This window comes from Ostrinia furnacalis, unplaced genomic scaffold (genome assembly GCF_004193835.3).
Source record: "Ostrinia furnacalis isolate ACB-3 unplaced genomic scaffold, ASM419383v2 OfSCF0058, whole genome shotgun sequence".
Lineage (NCBI taxonomy): Eukaryota > Metazoa > Arthropoda > Insecta > Lepidoptera > Crambidae > Ostrinia > Ostrinia furnacalis.
The window spans coordinates 868,001-890,186 of NW_021130297.1; the positions used below are offsets into that span (position 1 = coordinate 868,001).

The 22,186-nt window shown below is 39.1% G+C and overlaps 2 protein-coding genes across 2 annotated transcripts in view; both read left to right on the plus strand.

The window, feature by feature from the left end:
* LOC114358484 (inactive dipeptidyl peptidase 10-like) overlaps positions 1-2,545 on the plus strand; it is a 40,254-nt gene extending 37,709 nt beyond the window's left edge. Inside the window, exons 14-15 of the mRNA XM_028312498.1 lie at positions 1,257-1,429; positions 2,399-2,545. Coding sequence (XP_028168299.1) covers positions 1,257-1,429; positions 2,399-2,545 — 320 coding nt within the window. The remainder of the gene's footprint in view (positions 1-1,256; positions 1,430-2,398) is intronic.
* A 3,983-nt stretch (positions 2,546-6,528) lies between these two features.
* Positions 6,529-21,820, plus strand: LOC114356164 (tripeptidyl-peptidase 2-like). Its single transcript, XM_028309299.1, has 6 exons — positions 6,529-6,622; positions 9,356-9,467; positions 10,060-10,132; positions 10,434-10,519; positions 11,356-11,527; positions 21,565-21,820. The coding sequence occupies exons 1-6, from the start codon at positions 6,577-6,579 to the stop codon at positions 21,772-21,774; spliced, it is 699 nt and encodes a 232-aa protein (XP_028165100.1). The 5' UTR covers positions 6,529-6,576; the 3' UTR covers positions 21,775-21,820.
* The last annotated feature ends 366 nt before the right edge of the window (positions 21,821-22,186 follow it).

Genomic DNA, 22,186 nt, shown 5'->3' on the forward strand with positions numbered 1-22,186 from the left:
AGCGCTTGATGTGAAGATTGTATTCTCAGTAAATCAGTCAAATAGTGAGTCTCGTTTGGAAGCTTTAACGTTTTGAATTTTTTGATGCCACGAAAGTGATTCTGTACTTCGCAGCAATATTTTTTTCAAACTTTACTACTGTAAGTTTTCAATGGCAAAGTTTCAATTAAATTGTTTAAATTTTAGAGGTAGAAAATATTGTTCAAGCAAGCGACGGTATGTCTATGGATAATCACAAAAAGTTACGTATTTTTTTCGCGAAGCGACGATCGACCTATCTCACCTCCCCAATAGTCGAAGCGCGACTGACGTTAACGGAATAGAACAATGTGATTGGTTGCTGGTGTTCGGTTTAACGGCAATCTTGTACTATTACTCAAAATTTTAGGTACCTAAAATCGTGTGACCAACGTATTTCGCTTTCTCAATTCAAAATAATTATAAGAAGATATTTTTTTTATTATTGTGTGGAAAGTATATTTGATTACGATGATTTTAGTATATGCTACACACAAATCGAATGAAAATTGTGAATGCAGTAACCAAATGTTTCATTGCAACCGAAGGTGTGACACGATGAGAACGCGAAAAATGACCCCGTTTTTTATCGTTTCATGTGATTTTTTCGTATTATTTTTGCTTCTATTACGATAAAATTTATTTTGTATGTAGCTAAATAGATATTTTATCATCTGATTTCAAAGTTATTGTTCTAACTTATACCGTTTATGAACTATTATTGTGTGACCATCAAATTTGAGTGTAAATGAGAAGTACCCATTGAAAGGAAGGCTTTGAAGTCTTTAGTCCTTAGCCTAAAGCTAATCTTTTAACTAAGTAAGGCTAATTGTCAATTTCTGCTAATTAAGAGTTTACTCTAGTTATTTTAGGGACCACCTATGGTCACCAGTAGACTTCCTACTAATGATGATAATACATTTTTATTTTCAACAAAAATATGCAATTATGATTCGATAACAGAATAAAAATTTGTTAGTTTTAACTATTTTTTGAAGGTATTGATAGGCTTTATTGTCTCAGTAAATATGCCTAATTATTCATAATGTGGTTACGATCAAGCAAAGGTAGGCCAAATCCTCTATTTGCCTTAATAAATTAGACTAGATCGTGTTCTTGTGGATGAAACCTAATAATCTCTGATAGTGACGTTGTACAAGCACGTTGATAGAGCAAAAATCTAAGCGGTAGTTTGACGACTATACTAAGACGACATCGTATTTGCCATCATTCTCCAGAGGGCATGCCCCAGAACCTGCCGTGCCTGTACCACGAGGCACACTTCAGTCCCTCGTCAGCATACTTCGTGCTGGAGTGCCTCGGCCCTGGAGTGCCGACCTCTAGCCTCCACAAGAGCGCCCTGCCGGAGCCCAGGGCACTGCTGCACTTAGAGAATAATACTGCTGTTAAGGTAAGTTTAAATATAGTGTAGAGTTTAACCCCCATAGAGCGAAAGCATACAATGCAATGCAGCGGCGGTGCGATGCTGCATCGTCTAACATAAAAATATCTGTAACGGGGACAAAAGCGGTATGGCGCCTCACCACCGCCGCAACACATAGTCATAGTCATAGTCATAGTCATTTATTCCATAAACAATAACATTATCGTATTGGAAATATTACAAAAAACATGAAAAAGTTATACACGCGTTGAACAGTGTAGTTTACAAAAATGTCACTTTAAACAAGTGTTCAACGCGCGTGTATCTTTTATTAGTAAGATAGTAAGCGATACCTATAAATAATTATTACGAATGAACTATGTACGAGTATAAGGCCTGCAAGTAACTATGTATTATCCGAGTAGGTACAAGGGGTCATTTGAAAAGACTGGAACACTGTTGTAAGACTGAATAGAGAACTAACGAGTGCTGAAAAAAACATGACCTCGCTGAAGAAAATTAATATGACGCTGTATTCAGATTTATTCAACAATCGTCTTAATGAAGTGGCATAAAACATTTCACATACGTTATTATGCTACGTTTTTTATAATATGTTTTTTGATAGAGAAATATAATTATCATTAAATTACAATGACGAGAATTGTAGCGCAGTAGCATAGTCAATACTGCGTTACCTATAAATCTAAATGTGCAGTGAACTATGTATTTAGTTTATTTCAAAATTGTCCCTAACCCTAAAAAGCGTGTGAAGTATGAAACAAAACGTTTTCACTTTTTTATTAAAACTTAGATTCCCTTTATTGCCCTGACTAGATAGATATACCCTGTAGGCTTAGGAACGCGCCGCGATAAGCTTTTATTTTGTCGATATCTGGGATTAAATGCCGCGATAAAAGCCATCGATAATTTTTTTTCACGGCACGCATCCTGACCTTGGTTCGTCTTAACCTGGCTCACTATCCTTTTCAACAGGAGCGGCTATCCTCAATAGCGCTGCCCACCCCTCGCACATTCTCCGTGCAGCTGTCCAGCGGGCATGCAGCCAGGGTAAGGCTGCTGCTACCACCAGGGCTCAGGGAAGACGAGGTCACCAAGTACCCCCTGGTGTTGATGGTGTAAGTACTATTTAGATAAGTACGTTTACGAGGGGCGGCTGAAAAGTTTTGAGCCTAGGGTATTAAAAATGCCGATAGAATAGTATAAAAAATATATTTTTCTATTTAATCTCCCTCTACTACAACGCACTTCTTACATTTGTGTAAAAGAGCTTTTAACCCACTGAAAAAAAAAACGCAATCTTTGCCTTCGAAATGATCCTCTAACGCTGCCTTCATTTCTTTGTCACTCAAAAATCTTCGTTCCTGGAGGTCATTTTTCCAATTTGAGAATTAGAAAAAATAGCTAAGGATTCGGACTAAACTGTGTGGTAGGTGATTAATTTCTTGAAATCCAGTTTTACCCGGGGCAAGCCTTGCAACATGCGCGATGTGCACGGGCGAATTGTCTGTCAATAACAGATTTCCTTTCGCCAGTTTGCCTCTTAATATTTCGACAACCACTTGACGCACTTTTATCAACAGTACAGCAAAATAATCCCCGTTTATTGTTGTTTTTTTTAAGTAGGTAGTCAATGAATAAAATTCCTCCACAATCCCAAAAATAGTGCCTATGAGCTTGGGTGTCGATCGCTCCACTTTGAATACCGCGGCGGCGTTTTCCCTTTTCAATCCAATGCATTGACTCTTGTTTTGACTCTGAATCGTACTGCCGGATCTATTATTTATCAATAGTGACAATGTGAGAAAAAAAATTTTTAGGATTATGGCCAAAGATGTCCTAAAACTCCTGCGAAGTTGTGACTCGACGCTGTTTGTCGAATGGCGTGAGCATTTTTGACACCCATCGCGCACACCCCTTTTTCATGTGCAAATAAGTATGAAAAATATCGCCAATACGTTCCTTGCTAATGCCTATGGCTTCAGCTATCTGTCACAGCTTAATTCGCGGATCTCTAGAGCAAGATTCTTTAACTTTTCATTATTTTATTCGTTAATGGCGAAATCTGGCCGCCCTGACTTGCGGTCATCTTTTAGCGACTCCCTGCCATGCTTGAATTATCGGATCCAATCTTTCATGGTGGCAAATGAAGGCCCAGATTCCCCATAAACTGTCGACATCTCTTCAAATATTACCGTCAGCGTTTTGTTCTTCTTTGTGAGGCATTTTATGACAACTGTGTACTTCAATTTCGTACATTGCGCGGATGACTGAGACATGATGATGTTTACGGATTAATTACTAAAAGCGTGATGACGCTAATGAATTGAAACTTTGTACATATACTAAGGAGGTTATTGGCAAATTAATTAAATTTAGTGTGAGTCAATAATAACACTTGAAGATACCTAGGCTCAAAACTTTTCAGCCGCCCCTCGTACTACAGCACATTGTATTTTTCATTTTTGTTGTGAAATCATTCTGATTTCAAGTAGGCTACCTAAATATGTAGAGGAAAAAAAGTGTTGCACATTTTAATTTTACATTTTTGTTGTGTGTGTAAGTACGTAGATATTTTGTCGATATCTAGACAATAGATACTTCAACGTTCGATAGCAAGTATGACACGCCGTTTTGTTACTAAAATATGTACTAGACTATTGTGTCCCATTTGTAGACATTTGACGGGTTAAACTTGGCTAATTTCGAAGTCATTGAGTCATTGATTTGGGTTAGTCGCAAATGGGTTGGGGAAAATAAAATAAAAAATAAAATTGTCCCAAAAAATGCTTGAATTTTGTCAGTAATTTGTAAACGTGCTTTATTAAGAAAAATTACAAATTCAACACTTAAAATCAATTTCATTATTTTATCACTATTAGACAGGACCTAATTTATAAGCTAAAACTTTCTGGTCTAATGGACACAGATGTCTAGGGTTTGCATAAACTTGCAAAACAGTTTTATCAATGCAAAGACGTCGAGAGACTGCAGGGCTACTCTTAACCGTTTACGTATTTTCGGCTCTATCTGTCACTGTCGCTCATTCTGCCAACTCGCTTTCCATGAGAGGGTTGGATATATTCGAAACTTCGCATAACTTTAGTAGGTAGCCCCGCTGTTCAACTTTGGTGGAGATAACAAGTTGCCGTGGAAACTTTCGTGTAGTAAATCTATTATTTAATAGTGAGCAGCAGTTATTATATCAATCTTGATTAAATTTAGCGAATATTTTGTATATTTTAGACTAGCTTTTGCCCTGCGCTCGCGTTAGATTTGATTTTGGTGCCATATAAACTTTGAACCCCCCTTTAGGGGTTGAGTTTTGGAAAATCCTCTCTTAGCACACCTACAACCTACATATCTTAATAGCTAAATTCGTTCAGTAGTTTGATCAGTCAGTCAGTAACGGTTGCTACAGACAGATTCAATTCACGAAGGCGAGTGAGCTTTACATGTGTGGTGGCCCGCTACTGTTAGTTTTTCAAAAGTCTTGATAGACATTACACTTTCGTTATGTGCTTATGTGCATCATGTGCATGTACGCACACGTACACACACAAGTAAAGCTCACTCGCCTTCGTGAGTTGCAAGAACATACTAGTTTGCGATGTTTTCTGAACTAAATTGACTTGCCAAAGTCTCAACTTGTAGCCTGCCTTGTTAAACTAAAGCGTCACAGTCACAGTCCACAAACATAAGTACATATGTGTCATCAAGATATGCATCTTATGTGCTGACAACAAGTGCTATTTTGCATCAAAACTGTTTAGTCTGATGTGCAATTAACATGGCTGAAGGCGCCCAGAGCTTGAAGCGGCAACAAGCGAAAGTTCGCTGGACAACGAGTTCGTTAATCGACGCGAAGTTTCCATGTCTACGATGTTTGTTTATTTTCTACTGAATATTTTAATACAAAGTGTCCACCGGGGCATCGTATGGGTTAAACATTGATGTTAGGTAGACACTACATAATAAATAGCCTGGAATTTTGTGGCATGACATACTTATAGCTGAGCGGTTGCCATTTTTGGTTCTATTCGTTGCACGGTTGCACCTACTTACTTATCTGTGTCATTTTATTTAAGAGCCAAAATAAATGTTTTTCTATTTCTATTTTACAGAGAGTTATCAGACTACATATTCCTTTAAAAAAGCATGTATTACAACTACATAAAATGCCACAGCGTTTACCAGTGTTACTCGTACATCAAATTATGCAAATTTAAAAATCTCTTGCAAGCAAGATCCCCTATAGCAGAGTTTGTTCAAGTCGCCGAGACCTTCCGACCGAAGACTTTATTAATCACTTGGCGGTAGGGATGGGTGGAGTTTTCATTTATTGTCGATGAGATATTTTTATCGATATGAGAAAATTGATAATACAGTGTGANGGAAGCACTGTCGTCGAAAATATTGTTTGTAGGTCAGACGTGAATTATTTCTTGTCCGCCAATATTTAGCTCTCATTGATCGCTACTACAAAGTTATGTCGTTACTTTTGATGACAGCTGTCATTCTAATCAAGCTATATTGGATAGACTATAGTGTGCATGTGCACTCATGGATAATTTAGCGTGTACCGATAACACTCAAACATTAGCGGAATAATGGTGGGGCGCGTATTCGTGACGAAACAATCTATAGGCCTAGGATGCACGCCGCGAATAGCTTTTATCGCGCCATTTTATCGATTTTATCTGATATACCTCGCATTTCGTTGCGGGTCCAATGACAGTTTAACTTTCCCCCGGGACAAACTTGACCTTCATTGGTTGGGTTTTTGTGGCGGTCAAGCTGTAGATCCTGGCTACACAGGAGTTGCAGTGGTGGGAACTAGAGGTGGGAATAGTCCCGAAAAAATAGACCTCGCATTTGCTTACTAGTTGGCGCCACTGTAGAGTGAGGCCACCGTCACTTGTTAGTGACGAAGACAGTGGCGCCAACTACTGAAAGCTGAAGCGGTAGGAGGTACAAGTAAATAGAGGGCGCTAAATATTGGTTAACAACAGTTCGTATGCATAATAATGTTAGACAAGGCTTTTTTTTTTAAAGATTTTTATTTTGTACATAACACCTATGAATAGTTCGTTTTAATTCTAATAAATAATTTTTTGATTGTACAGGACAAGAACAAGCCGCACGACGACTATATGGACGCCTACAAGGAGCTCACCACCAACTGGCTGGCCAAGCTAGGTGAGATTTAAGGCTTGGGCAGACCAAACGCGGGGCAGTAGCAGCGCAGTTTGAATGCGGGCCCGCGCAAGTTGTAATACAAGAAACTCTTTGAAGCGTGTCACATCAAAAGACAATGCCGGAAATTGGCGTCTTTTTTTTCGCGCGGCCATCGACCAAACTTTATTTTTTATTACAAAATAGTGTGATAAACCAAACTTACTATTCAATTTCTGCAATTTCTTACAAAACTTGCGCGCAGAAAGCAAATCTAGTATGTAAAATCATCAAACTTCTAATACTCGTAACTCAGTTCAGACTGAGTTTAGAGGTATACATGTCATAGTAAGTTTGGTTTATCACACTATTTTGTAATAAAAAAATAAGGTTTGGTCGATGGCCGCGCGAAAAAAAAATGACGCCACCTTCCATACAAAATCTGGCATTGCCATTTTAATGTAACTGTTCCTGTTTTGTATAAATAAATACGATAAATGATTAAGTAATAAAGCTTTAAACAATAAATTAACGGCTGACATTATTGTTAATTTAATACAGGATAATCAGTTAAATTATTAATTAAATACTTATTTTAAATTTAGTTTGGGCTGTGTAACATCACCAATAACATTCAACTTTAAATGCGGTTTTTAACATGTAATTACAATGGAAGCTATTGTGAATAATATAGATTTGTTCGTAGTCTTAAGAAATACCTTAAAACCTTTCATGTACAGTGAGGAACTTTATAATCACCTTTAGCAGAAAATGGTACATTTGTCAGAAGAAAACAGTGTTAAGAGCGTTTACGCCGTTTGGCGCAAAAAGAGTAAATAAAAAAAAAAATGATAATAAATATCCTTAGACATTTTACACGGCGCTTCTAGTCCCAAACTAAGCAAAGCTTGTACTATGGGTACTAGACAACGGATATAAACATACTTAAATACTTTTTTTGTTGTAAATACATACTTATTATACATAGAAAACACCCAGTCCAATACAAACAAATATGTTCATGCACACAAATGTTTGTACTGTGCGGGTATCGAACCCGCTACCTCCGGAATAGTAGTCCGTTCCGAACCACTACACCAAACGGCCGACATATTACTTTTTTAACCCGTTACAATCATTAACCAGTTACATTACAAATATGTTATAGGCATAAATAATTAGGCAATTTCGTCGTCTAAATAGTTAGTTGAGATAATATTTCGATTAGTATAGTATTAATTTAAGAATTCTATCAAGATAAGTCCTCACAGGTTTTCAAATTTCCACTTTAGCGTCAGTTTACAAGCTGATTTTTTTATAAAAATACTGTGAAAACGATATAACAAACATTTATATCCTATAGCATAGGTCTTTAGGCAAATAGTTAGTTGAGAAAATTCTTAGATTTAAGCATTTTACAATAAGAAATCACAAATTCAAAGAACGTGAAATACCCAAAACACGTTATTTACGAGGTATGAGTAACTTCATTGTTGTTTTAAAGTCATGTGCTGATAGGAAAGAAAGGGTTTAACAGGTTTTGAGAATAGATAACAATGTCACCTAACGATAAAATCACTTTCTAGTACCGTAATCGAAGCTTTTTCTAAAAAAAAGAACTAAAATACAATTACAAGAAGAGTCAATTTTTAATTTTTTTCGGAATCGTTTAACAGGCTAAGTTGCGGTTTGGAGCAGCTGGAAATAGCTTAGAATATTAATAAATAATGCAGTTATACCGACCTAGGTTGTTTCAAGTCACGATCTAGCAGGTCTTCGGAGAAAATTAGCACTTTATGTCTCGTTTCATACAAAAAAAACACAAATTATTTTTTTTAAGCTAAAGTATCAGGTTTAGAGAAAAATGTGATATGACATGTCGTGATGAGTGAGCAAAGGACTATCGATTGGCAATTTTTAAAATTCGATTTTCCGGAAAAAATCCCTATGTCCACTTTAATGCCATTTCGATCCACCGTGCGGCGCGGGCGCGGGACAGAAGCGACGCGAGCGCGGGCCCGCGCTGTTGTATTACTACGGCGGCCATATTAGCATGACTCACCGAACGCAGGGCGGTAGCAGCGCGTTGAAAGCGGTTTTCGAATATTTAAATTTTTGACAACCGCCCGCGTTGCAACTGCTTTGAAACTGCGCTGCTTTCAGTGTGCCTCAGCCGCGCTGCAACTGACCCGCACTGCTTCTGACCCGCGTTTGGTCTGTGGAAGCCTTTAGAATAGATTAAGGCTAAGCCTAGGCGCAGACCATCGATTTTTTGTCAGCCGATAGTTTAGTCGGCGGGAAGTATAATCAGTATGGGCATGTATGGAAGTGCACACATTACACCGATTTGGTATCGGCCGACTCTTCATACAAATTTGAATTGGGTCCAAATAACGGCTAACTAAAAATCGGTGGTCTGCGCCTAGCCATAATTCTACTGTATACGGGCAGCGCAGGACCGCTCGTCGTGGAAATCGTTGGTAGAAGCCTTTGTCCAGTAGTGTACGTCATTTGGCTGAAACGAACGATCGTCGCGTTGGTTTAATTGCGCGACCCATGACAGTCCGCGCGACCTGTCATTGGCCTATGATCACGCCGACGATGGCGATCTTCACGCGTCATCTTATCATCTGATAATAATAAAGATACCTATTATGATTATGATCTGTCGCCGTCATCGGGCATCTTAAATCCTCGACAGGTTTCTCTTTAGAGCATTTTCCTGAAAATAAAGCTCACTTTACTGTTCTGTTTCAGAGGGCGACAAGTTAGAGCAAGTGTACGAGGAGCTGCTAGAAAAGTTTCCGGGCTACTTGGGCGCGCACGTGGCTTACCTGCACGGGTTGGACGCGCCTTCAGACCCCGCCAAGTAAATACTTTTTTTTAGAATATTTATTTATTTATTTAATAGGACAACCAGCAAACAAATATTTTTTTAACTTAATCTTAGTGCTGCCTTAATTATAGGTTGCTACGGCATGCAAAAGTGGACTAAATATTAAGAATTGGTATTACACAAATTACTATTAGGTCCATTAGTCCATTATTAAGGTAAATATGCTGTCGAGCTGCGCTGCGGCGGGGGTCGAACCCGCGTTCCTCTGATGTCAAGTCGGCCAGTCAGACCCCTTCACTTATCCCTGCTTGTCTTTCGTACAGTCGACTTGATATTGTTATCTATCCTTCTAGCTATATTTGCCTAATCCTACACAATCTCTTTAAACCTTTTGTGATATTCTACTCGTCCGAGAAATAAGGGGGCGTCCATTAATTACGTGCTACTTTTAGGAGGTGGGGGTCTGGCAAAATCTCATGAAATCTCACCAAGGGGGGCGGGGGGGTTTAAAAAAAATAGCCAAAATTGTCTCACGTAATGAATGGACGCCCCCTAAGGCCTACCCACAAAACACCCCATAATAAACCCCCCCTAATAAACTCCTAATATCGACATATTCTTATAGATTACCTCATGCCACTGAAGAACCAGACGTGACGACAGCATGGTGTGAGCAGCTCATTGCCACTTCTGAAAAGGTAAAATAAATAAAATTATTTTTTTGTGATTGATTTACGTATCCGACTGTCGTAACCGACTTAAAAAGAGGAGGTTCTTATAGATGACCCACGCTGAACTGTCCCACCAAACTCAATGACAGGGGGGCGCTACCATCGTTCAACTATATGGTTTCCAACATGGCAAAAATCGGAACCAGCGATCCGGTATTGACGGTGGCGCCCCACTGTCAATGTCATGGATAGGACAGTTCAGTATTTTGGAACTATAACTCGGTATCTTATGTGTATAAACTAATCGTTGGTTATTCTTTGTCCACAGGTTATAAAAGCGATAGATCAAGAAAAATTATTAGCGTATTTGGGAATGAAAAATGACACACGTAGCGACGCAAACAAAATTAAGCAGTAAGTACACTAGCAATTTATTTGAATTTATAATAGTTTTTGTTTTAGAAAACATGTTTGTCATCCAAGCAAGCTATGTAATGTATTTAAAGTTTTATAATTTTACTACATATGTAAGACAGTGGTGCCAACGGGGGCTAATTTGCATTCTCCACTGGCGCCACTGTCGAGCAAGGTTCTATCACTCGCCAGTGGCGCCAAGTGTTGAATGGTAAACGCAGTGCAGTCCTGCTCAAGTGCGTCCCATCCTTAATCTGAATCTGTAGTTGTACAATCGATGGCACACTGAGCTAAAGCACTGTGGCATTTTATAATGACATCTTGCGTTCACCAGTTGGCGCCCCTGTGGTTTTAAGTGATAGGACAGTGGCGTCAACAATATGATATCCTCCATTGTACAAAAGACAGCACATCAGACTACATTTTCGTTGCAAAGTAGTCCTCATTACAACTACATAAGACATCACAGTGTTTAGTTTAACGTGATGTCACTTGTACTTTGCCATAAAAGTGTATAGTGTGATTTAATGTTGACTGTACGTACGCCAAAAAGTTGACAACACAACTTTGTTGATGAACTACACGGAACTGTCCCACCAAAACAGGGGGCGCCACCATTTTTCAACATCAAAATTTCCAACGTGGCAAAAACCGGAATCGGCGATCCGGTATTGACGGTGACATTGACAGGGGGGCGCCCTGTCAATGTCACGGGTGGGACAGTTCGTTGTAGATCATCTATATTTCAATTGTAACAAAGACGTGTCACGAAGTAAATTGATACTTACTGTACACAAGTGTAGACGTGTGTTCTCACCTCATTCACCTTCTCCCAGGGAGCAAGAAAAGCAGAAGGGCTACCTAATCGAGGCGCTGTGCCGGCGCGGGACAGCTTTGTGCCGGCTGCACGCGCTGGCATCGGCGCCCGCCGCGCGCGAGAAACTCGCCGCCGCGCTCGCCGGCAACCTCAACGACCTGCTCAAGTTCACCGACCTCACCGACGCCAAGGTACATTCTACGACCACTCAACCAGAGTAAATACAAATGAGTAGGTCATCTTCATAGAAACGCACGGGCGCGGTTTGTATGTGAGCGCGCCAACACGTATGCGGCGCGCACGCACACACTGACAACATTTAACGGGGATTAGCGGGGAGCCAGTCGTGGTTGCGCCGAATTTTGTCAGTGTGTGCGTGCGCGCCGCGTACGTATATTGGCGCGCTCACATACAAACCGCGCTCGGTGCGTTTCTATGAAGATGACCTACTCATTTGTATTTACTCTGACTCAACCCCGGGACGACTCGACTGGGACTGAGAGAACTCGACCCGAATCGACGGGGTTGAGTTTTCCGGGTTACCGCCGCCAACCACGCCGACCTTTTCAAGTTCACCGACCTCACTGACGCTAAGGTACATAGCCGAGCTGATTCTACGACCGCCAACCCCGGGATGACTTGACTCGGACAAGTCGACCCGGTCAATTCAACCCTACCACAACTCAACCCCTTCGACAACTCGACCCGAGTTGACAGGGTCGAGTTGTGCCTGGGTGCAGTTGTCGTGATACCGCCGCCGCGCTCGCCGGCAACCTTAACGACCTGCTCAAGTTCACCAACCTTACCGACGCCAAGGTACATTCTCATCATCATCATCATCATCTCAGACATGGGACGTCCACGCTGCCGCACAATTTATAAACGCAGTAAGTACCACTTACTGCATTTATGATTGTTTTGAATATTCTGAATCCTGACATCGCGATCTATAAGAATCAAAGACCCGTTTTTTTCTATCTATCTTAGAACGGAAGATACATATTATCATAAACGCAGTAAAGAGCAGATTGTAGGTTTCTTCACATACTATGTTAGCAGTAAGAGCACATAATAACTTAATATTACGTGAATACTCGCGCTTACTTAATTTGCTACACAGTAATAGTGCAGTATGTGCCAATTACATCATTCTTATTATGTTTCTACAATTGTTAAGTTCACCTTGCACATAGTATATGTGCAGTAATTCCACTTAAACACACACTGATATTATGTTTCCATAGGAAAAACAGATGACTTGTACTTAATATTAATGCAGTAATTACAATTATACTGCGTACATACTAAGGATTGTCAGAGTGCTGCCTAGGTGTTAACATGTTATGAACGCAGTGGCTGACTCTTACGTTATTGGAAGAAGTTGAAAACCTGTCCAAATGACAAATCTAGCCGAAGACCCAAGAGCTAGATTGACCCGACACTATACCGAAGATATCCCGGACGTGTCTGTACGAGATTAGAATGGCTCTCAAACAGCTGAAAAACAACAAGGCACCGGGCGATGATGGAATCACGGCTGAGCTTCTGAAATCAGGCGGAACGCCGGTACTAAAGGCTCTTTAGAAGCTATTCGATTCCGTCATCCTTGAGGGAAAAACGCCTACGGCATGGCACAGAAGTGTGGTGATACTCTTCTTCAAAAAAGGCAACAAAACCTTGTTGAAGAATTAATTTTATACCCATCTTTTATTAACAGAATCAGAAGTGTCTGATTCTGTTTTTGAGAGTCATGAATGGTTTCACGCAACATCTAGCCTCCCGAACAAATCGGTTTCCGATAAGGCTATAGTACGATAGACCACATACTTATCTATGGCAGAAAACTGAGGAGAATAATCAGCAACTTTGTCTGGCATTTGTGGTCTATGAGAAAGACTTCTCTCTTCAAGCTACAGTCTCTCCAACGGTGCCAAATTTACTATAGATATAATCGTTGAATGGCTTGTACGAATAGGCCACAATGTCAGTCCGTCTCCGGGATCAGGACTCCAGTTGCAGCGAGGGGTCAGACAGGGAGATGTCATATTTCTAAAACTGTTCACTACCACTCTGGAAGATGTTTTCAAGCTTCTGGACTGGAGCGGATTGGGCATAAATATCATCAACGAGTACATCACCCATCTTTGATTCGCGGACGATATCGTAGTCATGGCTGAGAACGTGGAGGATCTACTTAAGCTCAATCCTCGATTGTCTCAATAGAGCCTCTCAACAAATGGGTCTTTAATGGACAAGACAAAAATCATGTCAAATGCCGTGCTGTACCCACTCCTCTGAAGGTTGGAGACACTATAAGTTGTCTGATGGCCGCTGGGGCAGGAAATTTTGATAAATTATTTTGATTCACACTCCCACTCATAAATGCAGTAAGTTGTGAAGATACGGCGCATATATTACGTTGTAAGAACTACAATTTAAATCAATCATTTAACACATGTACCGTAAGTAACGAAAACTACTGATAAACGCAGTAAGGAACAATCATACTGCATTCATGGGTAGTAAGTATCGAACGAAATCTTAGTTAATCCATAACATAAACAGTTTTTTAATAATTTTAAATACAAAATATTAATTAAAATACAAAAACCTCATATCAAAATAAACTTTGAGTTTAGCTCTATAAGCCCACATATGTATTTTTTTTTACAAATATCTGCGTAACTAATTGTAGACACCCCAAAATAAAATTTCAACTTTGATCGCGTTTTTCTCGAAACTGTTCACGTGTTACTTACTGCGTTTATAAATTGTGCGGCAGCACGGCTGAACATAGGCCTCCCCCAATGCTTTCCATGTTACCCTGTTGGTAGCGGTCTGCGTCCAGCGCTTTCCCGCTACCTTTACGATGTCTTCGGTCCACCTTGGGGGTGGACGTCCTACGCTGCGTTTCTCGGTACGCGTACATTCTACGACCACTCAACCCCGGGACGACTCGACTGGGACAAGTCGACCAGAGTTGTCCGAGACGAGTTGTTTCGGGTCGAGTTGTCCCGAGTTGAGTTGTCCCGGGTAGAGTTATCCCGGGGTCGAGTTGTCCCTTATAAATCCCTAATAATAATACAGTATCAGTATCGTCACTCAACCGCTTCTTTTAAAATTTGAACTTATGGCGCTAGGGTAGGCGCAAGATTCGCTTGTTTGTTCGATGCTGCCAAACAGCGTCCATTGCATTGGTACAACAAGGTGGATGGAAGGATGTCTGTCATCATATTTATTTCTCGAATTGGCTCGTCATCTTTCTCTATTGAACAATCGTTCAATTTTTTTTTCAATGAAAGTTTTGATTAAAACTCATTCTACTTCCTACTAATCCTACTAATATTATAAATGCGAAAGTTTGCATGGATGTCAGGATGTCTGGATGTTTGTTACTCTTTCACGCAAAAACTACTGAATGGCTTTTGATGAAACTACAGTATTATTTATTATAACCCAGAATAACAGGCTATAATTATGACGATATATTGTGACAAACTAAATTTCAACAAAGGTGAAGCAGCAGGCAAAAGCTAGTTTAAAATATAGCCAAAGACAGCACCCGCTAAGCGCGAGGACTATTTCAAAGATAAGTAACTAAACTAGAATAATAGAAAATTCTGGAGTAGTTATGTTATACATTAGAATAACAAACATAGTTAACCCTTAAATGCATAGTGTTGCCATATGTCTACGAAGTACTTTTTTAATTATAGCAAGTAACACATTTTACAAGCGTTTCTGAATGTACGCTAATATCATAGAAAACATCCAAATAAAAATAAAAAAACCGCAAATGGAGGTAGATTTGAAAAAAAAAAATTACCGATATTTGACGTAGCGATCGCGAAGGAGAAAAAATTGGTAGTGTTAAAATTTGTGGTATTTGATTTTCTGATTCAGTGAGAATTAATTGCTAAAACGATTGCAAAAAAATACATACGTGTTAGAAACAATGTAAGAATTCATTATTATAACTTATTTTTTGGTAATCTATCCCGAATGTACCTTCGACTTGGTTTTTGTGTATGTAGCCAAATGTCTACACCATGCGTTTATACCTTAAAATTGTTCGATAGGAATTGTTCTATGGTTTGCTTATTTGGCTTTTCTTTTCAGCATGTTTGGCTCGCTAATTGAAAAGGAAATTGAGACAGCTCTTGCTGCTTTAAATGATGGTGCAGTCTCAGAAGATGATGAAAATTTAGATGATGATAACATCGATTATTACCCAAACGTACGGGATTTATTGCATGATCTGGATGAGGAGTCCATAGATCATAATCTACCCTTGGAACACAACGAAGATCCTCCCTAGTAGTCTATGAAGAGGAGCATAATATTAGATCAGATGGTGTTTCGTGTCATTTCTATTGAGACGAATCTCAATAGAACTGACACGATTATTTGAACTAAACTCTTTTTGAGTAATGCATAAATTCGTTTCGTCTACAATTTTCGAAACAATGTCATCGTTTATGAACTTGATAAAGAACTGAAATGGCTCCTCCAGGTCAGATATTTCTGTGGGCAGTTCCGAATCCCCTAAAAAAGCAATGCGATCATCGTCCCATGGTGGTAAATTTCTTTTTTTCCAAATCATCTCCCGGCTACGTGACCTCCAAGCTGCAATTCCTGGAATACCTAAACTTGATTGCGCAGATGAAGTAGGTACCCGCCACAGGTTCCGCTAAGGAAACACCATCTAATATGTGCTCCTCATCATAGACTATGGGAGGGTCTTCGTTATGTTCCAAGGGTGGATTATGATCTATGGACTCATGCAATAAATCCTGTACGTTTGGGTAATAATCGATGTTATCATCATCTAAATTTTCATCATCTTTTGAGACTGCACCATCATTTAAAGCAGCAAGAGCTGTCTCAATTTCCTTTTCAGATAGCGAGCCAAACATGCTGAAAAGAAAACCCAAATAAGCAAACCATAGAACAATTAATATCGAACAATTTTATGGCATAAACGCATGGTGTAGACATTTGGCTACATACTGTAAATTTTCAAAAATATACTTTTTTTCGTACTAAGATTTTTTTTATTATTTTTCCCCCTATCTGTGACTAAAAATCTAATTGAAATTTTTTTTTCATAACTAAATAAAAAATCATGCATTTAAGGGTTAATGACCAAATTACAACGATAAATGTGAAGTAACTCGGTGTAAAGCATAAAGAAACTATTTTGTGTTTTATGATGTCACAGGAAAATCCAATAAATTCATAATTATATTATTAATTCAAGCCAGATTATGATATTAGAGAACTCTGTGAGTCATCATACCACATGCGATAAAATTTAAATTAATTGTACAGTCAGCTTCATAATAATATTAGGTGAATGGTGGTCAAGTACTATGGGCAATAGTGTTAACTGCCCATTGCCAGTCATGTCATCTCGTTCTATCGCAAAGAATCGCCATTTGATTAGAGCGATAGCAAAAACGGAAATGAATAGTTAACAGTGTGGCCGTGTGTACATACATACCATCAAAAACATAACTTGTAAAAAAAAATGTCTCTCATCTCAGTTATTCTACCAAGTCAGTAATAAACTCGGCTTATCACGCTCCCGCATGTCTAAAATGTTTGCTCAGTGTTGATTTAGTCGATTTCTTCATGATGTACATGTAAAACAAAAAAGAAAATTTTCAATATTACAGACCTAAAGCAGATGCCCCGAACACTGTACAAGATATAGAAAAACTTAACTATTTCACATGTAGCAAATTTAATAAACATTTTTGGGTTCATAGTAGTCATGTCACTAGGACGCATAGTTTCCGAGGATTAAGCGAAAAACCTTCAAACTCTCCCCGCCGGCTCAATGGCTAAGGGCGGGGACTTTTTATATGTTGACCTCCTAACTAGTCTAAATAAAGTCCCGAAGTCAGAAATTGTGTTCCACGCATTTCACTCTACACCGTTGTTAAAGAATTCATTGACTGGACTAATATTGTTTTATCCCAACTAATATTATAAATGCGAAAGTAACTCTGTCTGTCTGTCTGTCTGTCTGTCTGTCTGTCTGTCTGTCTGTTACGCTTTCCCACTTAAACCTCGCAACCGATTTTGATGAAATTTGGCATAGAGATAGTTTGAGTCCCGGGAAAGAACATAGGATAGTTTTTATCCCGGTTTTTGAAACAGGGACGCGCGCAATAAAGTTTTTCTGTGACAGACAAAATTCCACGTGGGCGAAGCCGCGGGCAGAAAGCTAGTAGAGCTTATAAAAATTTGCCAACACCTTTTAAAGTCGCCCTCTTTGAAATTTAATTTGTGCCCTTATTATTTATTTTTATCAGTCTCCACACTAAGAACTTTATGAAGCTGACTGTACAAGGTTAGAAGTTATCGCTCTGGCACTATTAATTATTTTGTAGGGATGTCAAAATATAATCGAATATTCGATCATTAAAAAAGCTATTGTTTCTTTGATACCTACTTAATCTCAATCAATTCTGGGTTTTTAGGGTTCCGTAATTCTGATAAGCCTTGTCCTTGTTCCTTAAGAACCCTTATACTTATACCCTTGTAGTTTTGTCATGTTTTTGCTTGAAGACTGTAGTTGGCACTAGGGGGCTGTAATTTTATGGAAGTAGGTATGTATATCAATCACGCCGACAAAACGGTAAAATATTTTTTTTAAATATATTTTTTAGCATAGCTCCCATACAAGTAACGTAGGGATGATTTATTTTATCGTCTACCCCATAGTGTGGGGTATCGTTTAATAGGTTCTTAAAAACGAGTTTCAGAGTAACATACTCATACTGTGAATATACGAGTGTTGAAATCGAATGTATCGATTAATATTAGCAATGCCCATCACTAATCGGCAAATTTTATTTTATATTTCTTTTACCTACTAAAAATTTCGGGGTTTTTTGTCCCATTTTACGGGAAAATAACGTTGTAGCGATAAGGATAACCCTGTACAATCCAAGTAGGTATTATTTTGTGTACTTATATACCATTGCTGGTCCAACCAAAGACCATGATTAAACAACCCACCAACGAACGTCTACCCGGTTACCTTCTGTCCCATAAGAAGAAAATGATGGTCCGGCTTCTGTTTGTGAGCCTTCTGCTTGCAGCCTGTGTGTGCGGTATCTTGGGTGCATACCCTCAGAATAACACGAAGCATAACGAGGAGCTGCGTGAGCATTTTGAAGAGTGGCGTCAGAATTCCGACGAGCTGCGCCAATATTACGACCAGCTGCGTCAGAATTATACTCATCGGAGCGACGAGTTGCGCCAGCATTACGACCAGCTGCGTCAAAATTATACTCGTTCAGCAGACGAGAAGCGCCAATATTACGACCAGCTGCGTCAGAATTATACTCATCGAAGCGACGAGTTGCGCCAGCATTACGACCAGCTGCGTCAAAATTCTACTCGTTCAACAGAAAAAAAGCGCCAATATTACGACCAGCTGCGTCAGAATTATACTCAACGAAGCGACGAGTTGCGCCAATATTACGACCAGCTGCGTCAAAATTATACTCGTTCAGCAGACGAGAAGCGCCAGTATTACGAGCAGCTACGTCAGAATTATACTCTTCGAAGCGACGAGTTGCGCCAGCATTACGAGCAGCTGCGTCTGAATTCTACACTTTCAACAGAAAAAAAGCGCCAATTTTACGACCAGCTACGTCAGAATTATACTCGTTCAGCAGACGAAAAGCGCCAGTATTACGACCAGCTGCGTCAAAATTATACTCGTTCAGCAGACGAGAAGCGCCAATATTACGACCAGCTGCGTCAGAATTATACTCTTTCAACAGAAAAATAACGCCAATATTACGACCAGCTGCGTCAGAATTACGAGCAACTGCATCAGAATAAAACGCAGCATTAACCATAATTATTATGAGTATTACAATCCTCATGATGGTCGCATAGGACTTCCCAGTTTGAGACCTGGTAAAGCTATACATTATACCACGATAAACTCTGAAGATGGTCTGAACTTGGCTAGTAAGTTTCAAATAACCTGTTTGTAAGTAAATTTTAGATAAATATCCACTTGTAGTTTCCTAAGAATTTTTGCCAATGTTCTATATTTTTTTATTTGTTTCATTCATGTAACTTAATTTCATTATTATAAATTACTAGCTGACCCGGCGAACTTCGTACCGCCTTAGCGTAGAGATTTTCTTAATATTTTTTTCCGTAAGAACCATCCTTGGACTTCCACAAACATTTTAAAAAAAGAATTATCGAAATCGGTTCAGCCGTTCACACGTGATGCCGTGACAACGCGAAACGGGTTTCATTTTTATATATATAGATAAACTATGTCACTACTTAATCATCAATAGCTAGTCAATTTAGCTATTCACTGTGGAAGTAACAAATAAAATTAATTAAGTTAGTTCAGTGATCGCGGAAGACAGAGTGTAACTTCGATATATTTTCTTCAAAGGCGATGAGTGAGCGAAGAACGGTGAACGTTTGTTCGGTCAGATCGGGGCTGTCCCAATTTCATAAGCAGAAGCGGATTGCTCAGAAATCTAAAGCGGGGCCAAAAGTTACGGTTGTGGTGGATAGTCGCCACAGTTTTATCAAAATCGTTGAGTAGTTTTTGAGTGAAAGAGTAACAAACATCCATTTATCCACTCATATTTCCAAAATCAATGCCTTTTAAAAGCCTATTTGCAAAAAATAATCGAGTCCTATGAGTTACATTTACGTAATAATATTAGTAGGATTAAGTTGTTTGTACGAGTATGTTTGGTACTTTATAATAAATGTTCAATTATACTATTTGTTGCATCTCTTATTTTACCTTGTCACATACCTATTGGCTTTTCTCTCACATATAATAGAGACGATTTAACGAAAAGTTGATTTTAGTGAGCGAGATTTTTCTTTGAGAAACATGTATAAGTTAATTAGAAAAATTAATATAGACCTGTAGTCCTAAGATGCGCGTCGCGATAAGCGGTTATCACGCCATTTTATCGATTTTGCCCATACATTTTGACGTCGATAAAAGTTATCATGGCGCGCATCTTAGGCCCACAGATTGGATGGGATTAAAGTGGATTGACCCATCATCAAGAAAATGCAACAAGCTTCAGCTTTTCAAATTCAAACTATTTATTGCATTTCACAGAAAATATTATTATACATTAGTATACAGGGTGTAAGGTAAATGGGTATATGAGCCGACACTAGCCCATGTTAACATGGTCATATAAATGGTATGGTGAAGTCAGAAAGGACAATGACCAAAAATGTATGGAGTGTGGTCCAAATGTCCACCACTAACGAGACCTATGTAGTAAAATAGTCTACTAAATACTGATTCATTATAACCAAACCGCAATCAAAAATATGCTATCAGTAAAAAGTTATGACTGAATGAAAAGTCATGTTTTTCACCTTTTCATTCGAAAAATGTTCTTGATATCATTCTATGATCGCACATTTTGGACTAATCTATGCATGTTATGTCATGTCGCTTAGGGTGCCGTGTTAGGTTCTCGCTTAAAGAAAAAAAAATAAGCTGAGAAGATAGACAAAAATATTGGAATACTTAGAATAATGCAAAAGGGGTAAAAATAGTCTTATTTCCAACTGGTTTAATAGTGGTTATAGATGAATTATAGTATAATATTATACTAGCTGTGCCTACGACTTTGTACGCGTGAAAATAGTTTGAATAATATTTCCCATTTTTACAACATTTGTCTTTACTGCTCCGCCCCTATTGGTTGTAGGGTGATGTTACATAACCTTAACCCATCCTTGATAAATGGGCTATCCATAGCAAAAAGAATTTTTCAAATCGGACCAGTAGTTCCTGAGATTAGCGCGTAAACTACTACAATTTTTCAAACAGTCATAACTTTTTACTGACAGCTTATTTTTTTTTCGTCCCATACTGAAAGTTAATCTCTATTTAATGGACTATAAGCCAATATAGGTCTCATTGGTGGTGGACATTTGGACCACTGTTGGTCATTGTCCTTTGATATCATCATTTTAATATTTTTAATTTTCATACTAATAAATTTTATAAAATCCGATTTGTATGAAAATTAAAATAATTAAAATGAAGATATCAATTTTCTGACTTCACCATACCATTTATATGACCATGTTAACATGGGCTAGTGTCAACTCATATACCCATTTACCTAACACCCTGTATACAATTGTATAATTATTGCTAAAATGTAACTCACCTCAAAAACTCCCGCAGGCGATCCACTACGGCGTGTGGCACTGCTTCACATTAAAGCACTGGGGGCGCGCCATCAAGCTGCTGGCCAAGATACAGGAGGACCGGCCCTCCAAGGAGGCCGAGGAGCGCCTGCTGCAGGCCTACGATCAGCTCGGCTGGACGCACCTGGAGCGCCACGCGCGCCACGCGCTCCCGGCGCGCTTCCCAGCCGCCTACCGCCCCTTCTGATGGCCCCGTCTGGAATACAAGTAACGGCTTCGTCAGGTTGAAGCGTTGTCAAAGTCAAAGTCAAAATTTCTTTATTTGTTTGGACTAATAAATAGTTCTCACAAATCGTCATTTTGCTCTTAAGGAGCCTCTACATGTCTCATAATCTTTTTACCCTACCAGCGCTTCGAGACCAACATTTGGCAAGTGCTGAGAAGAAGCGCCGCAACAAACTCAGTCACCACTGTCTGCCGGTTAATATAAATAAATAGAAATAGTAGTAGTAGGTACATTCGATTCAGGAGCAGTTCACTGAATTTACCATGCATTCTTGTATGGTGTATCTTATAAGAATGGGTATNCGTGCTAATATCTAGACTACATATTGAGATACTAGTAGAAATGACTCGCATGAAGGATTTGTCACACTGGA

Bases quoted from the DNA above. Each gene is read 5' to 3' on its own strand.
- LOC114356164 (XM_028309299.1), top strand. From the start codon at position 6,577: ATGGACGCCTACAAGGAGCTCACCACCAACTGGCTGGCCAAGCTAG. The intron at 6,623-9,355 runs GTGAGATTTAAG...GTTCTGTTTCAG, and splicing joins CAACTGGCTGGCCAAGCTAG to AGGGCGACAAGTTAGAGCAA. The intron at 11,528-21,564 runs GTACATTCTACG...AAACTCCCGCAG, and splicing joins CCGACCTCACCGACGCCAAG to GCGATCCACTACGGCGTGTG.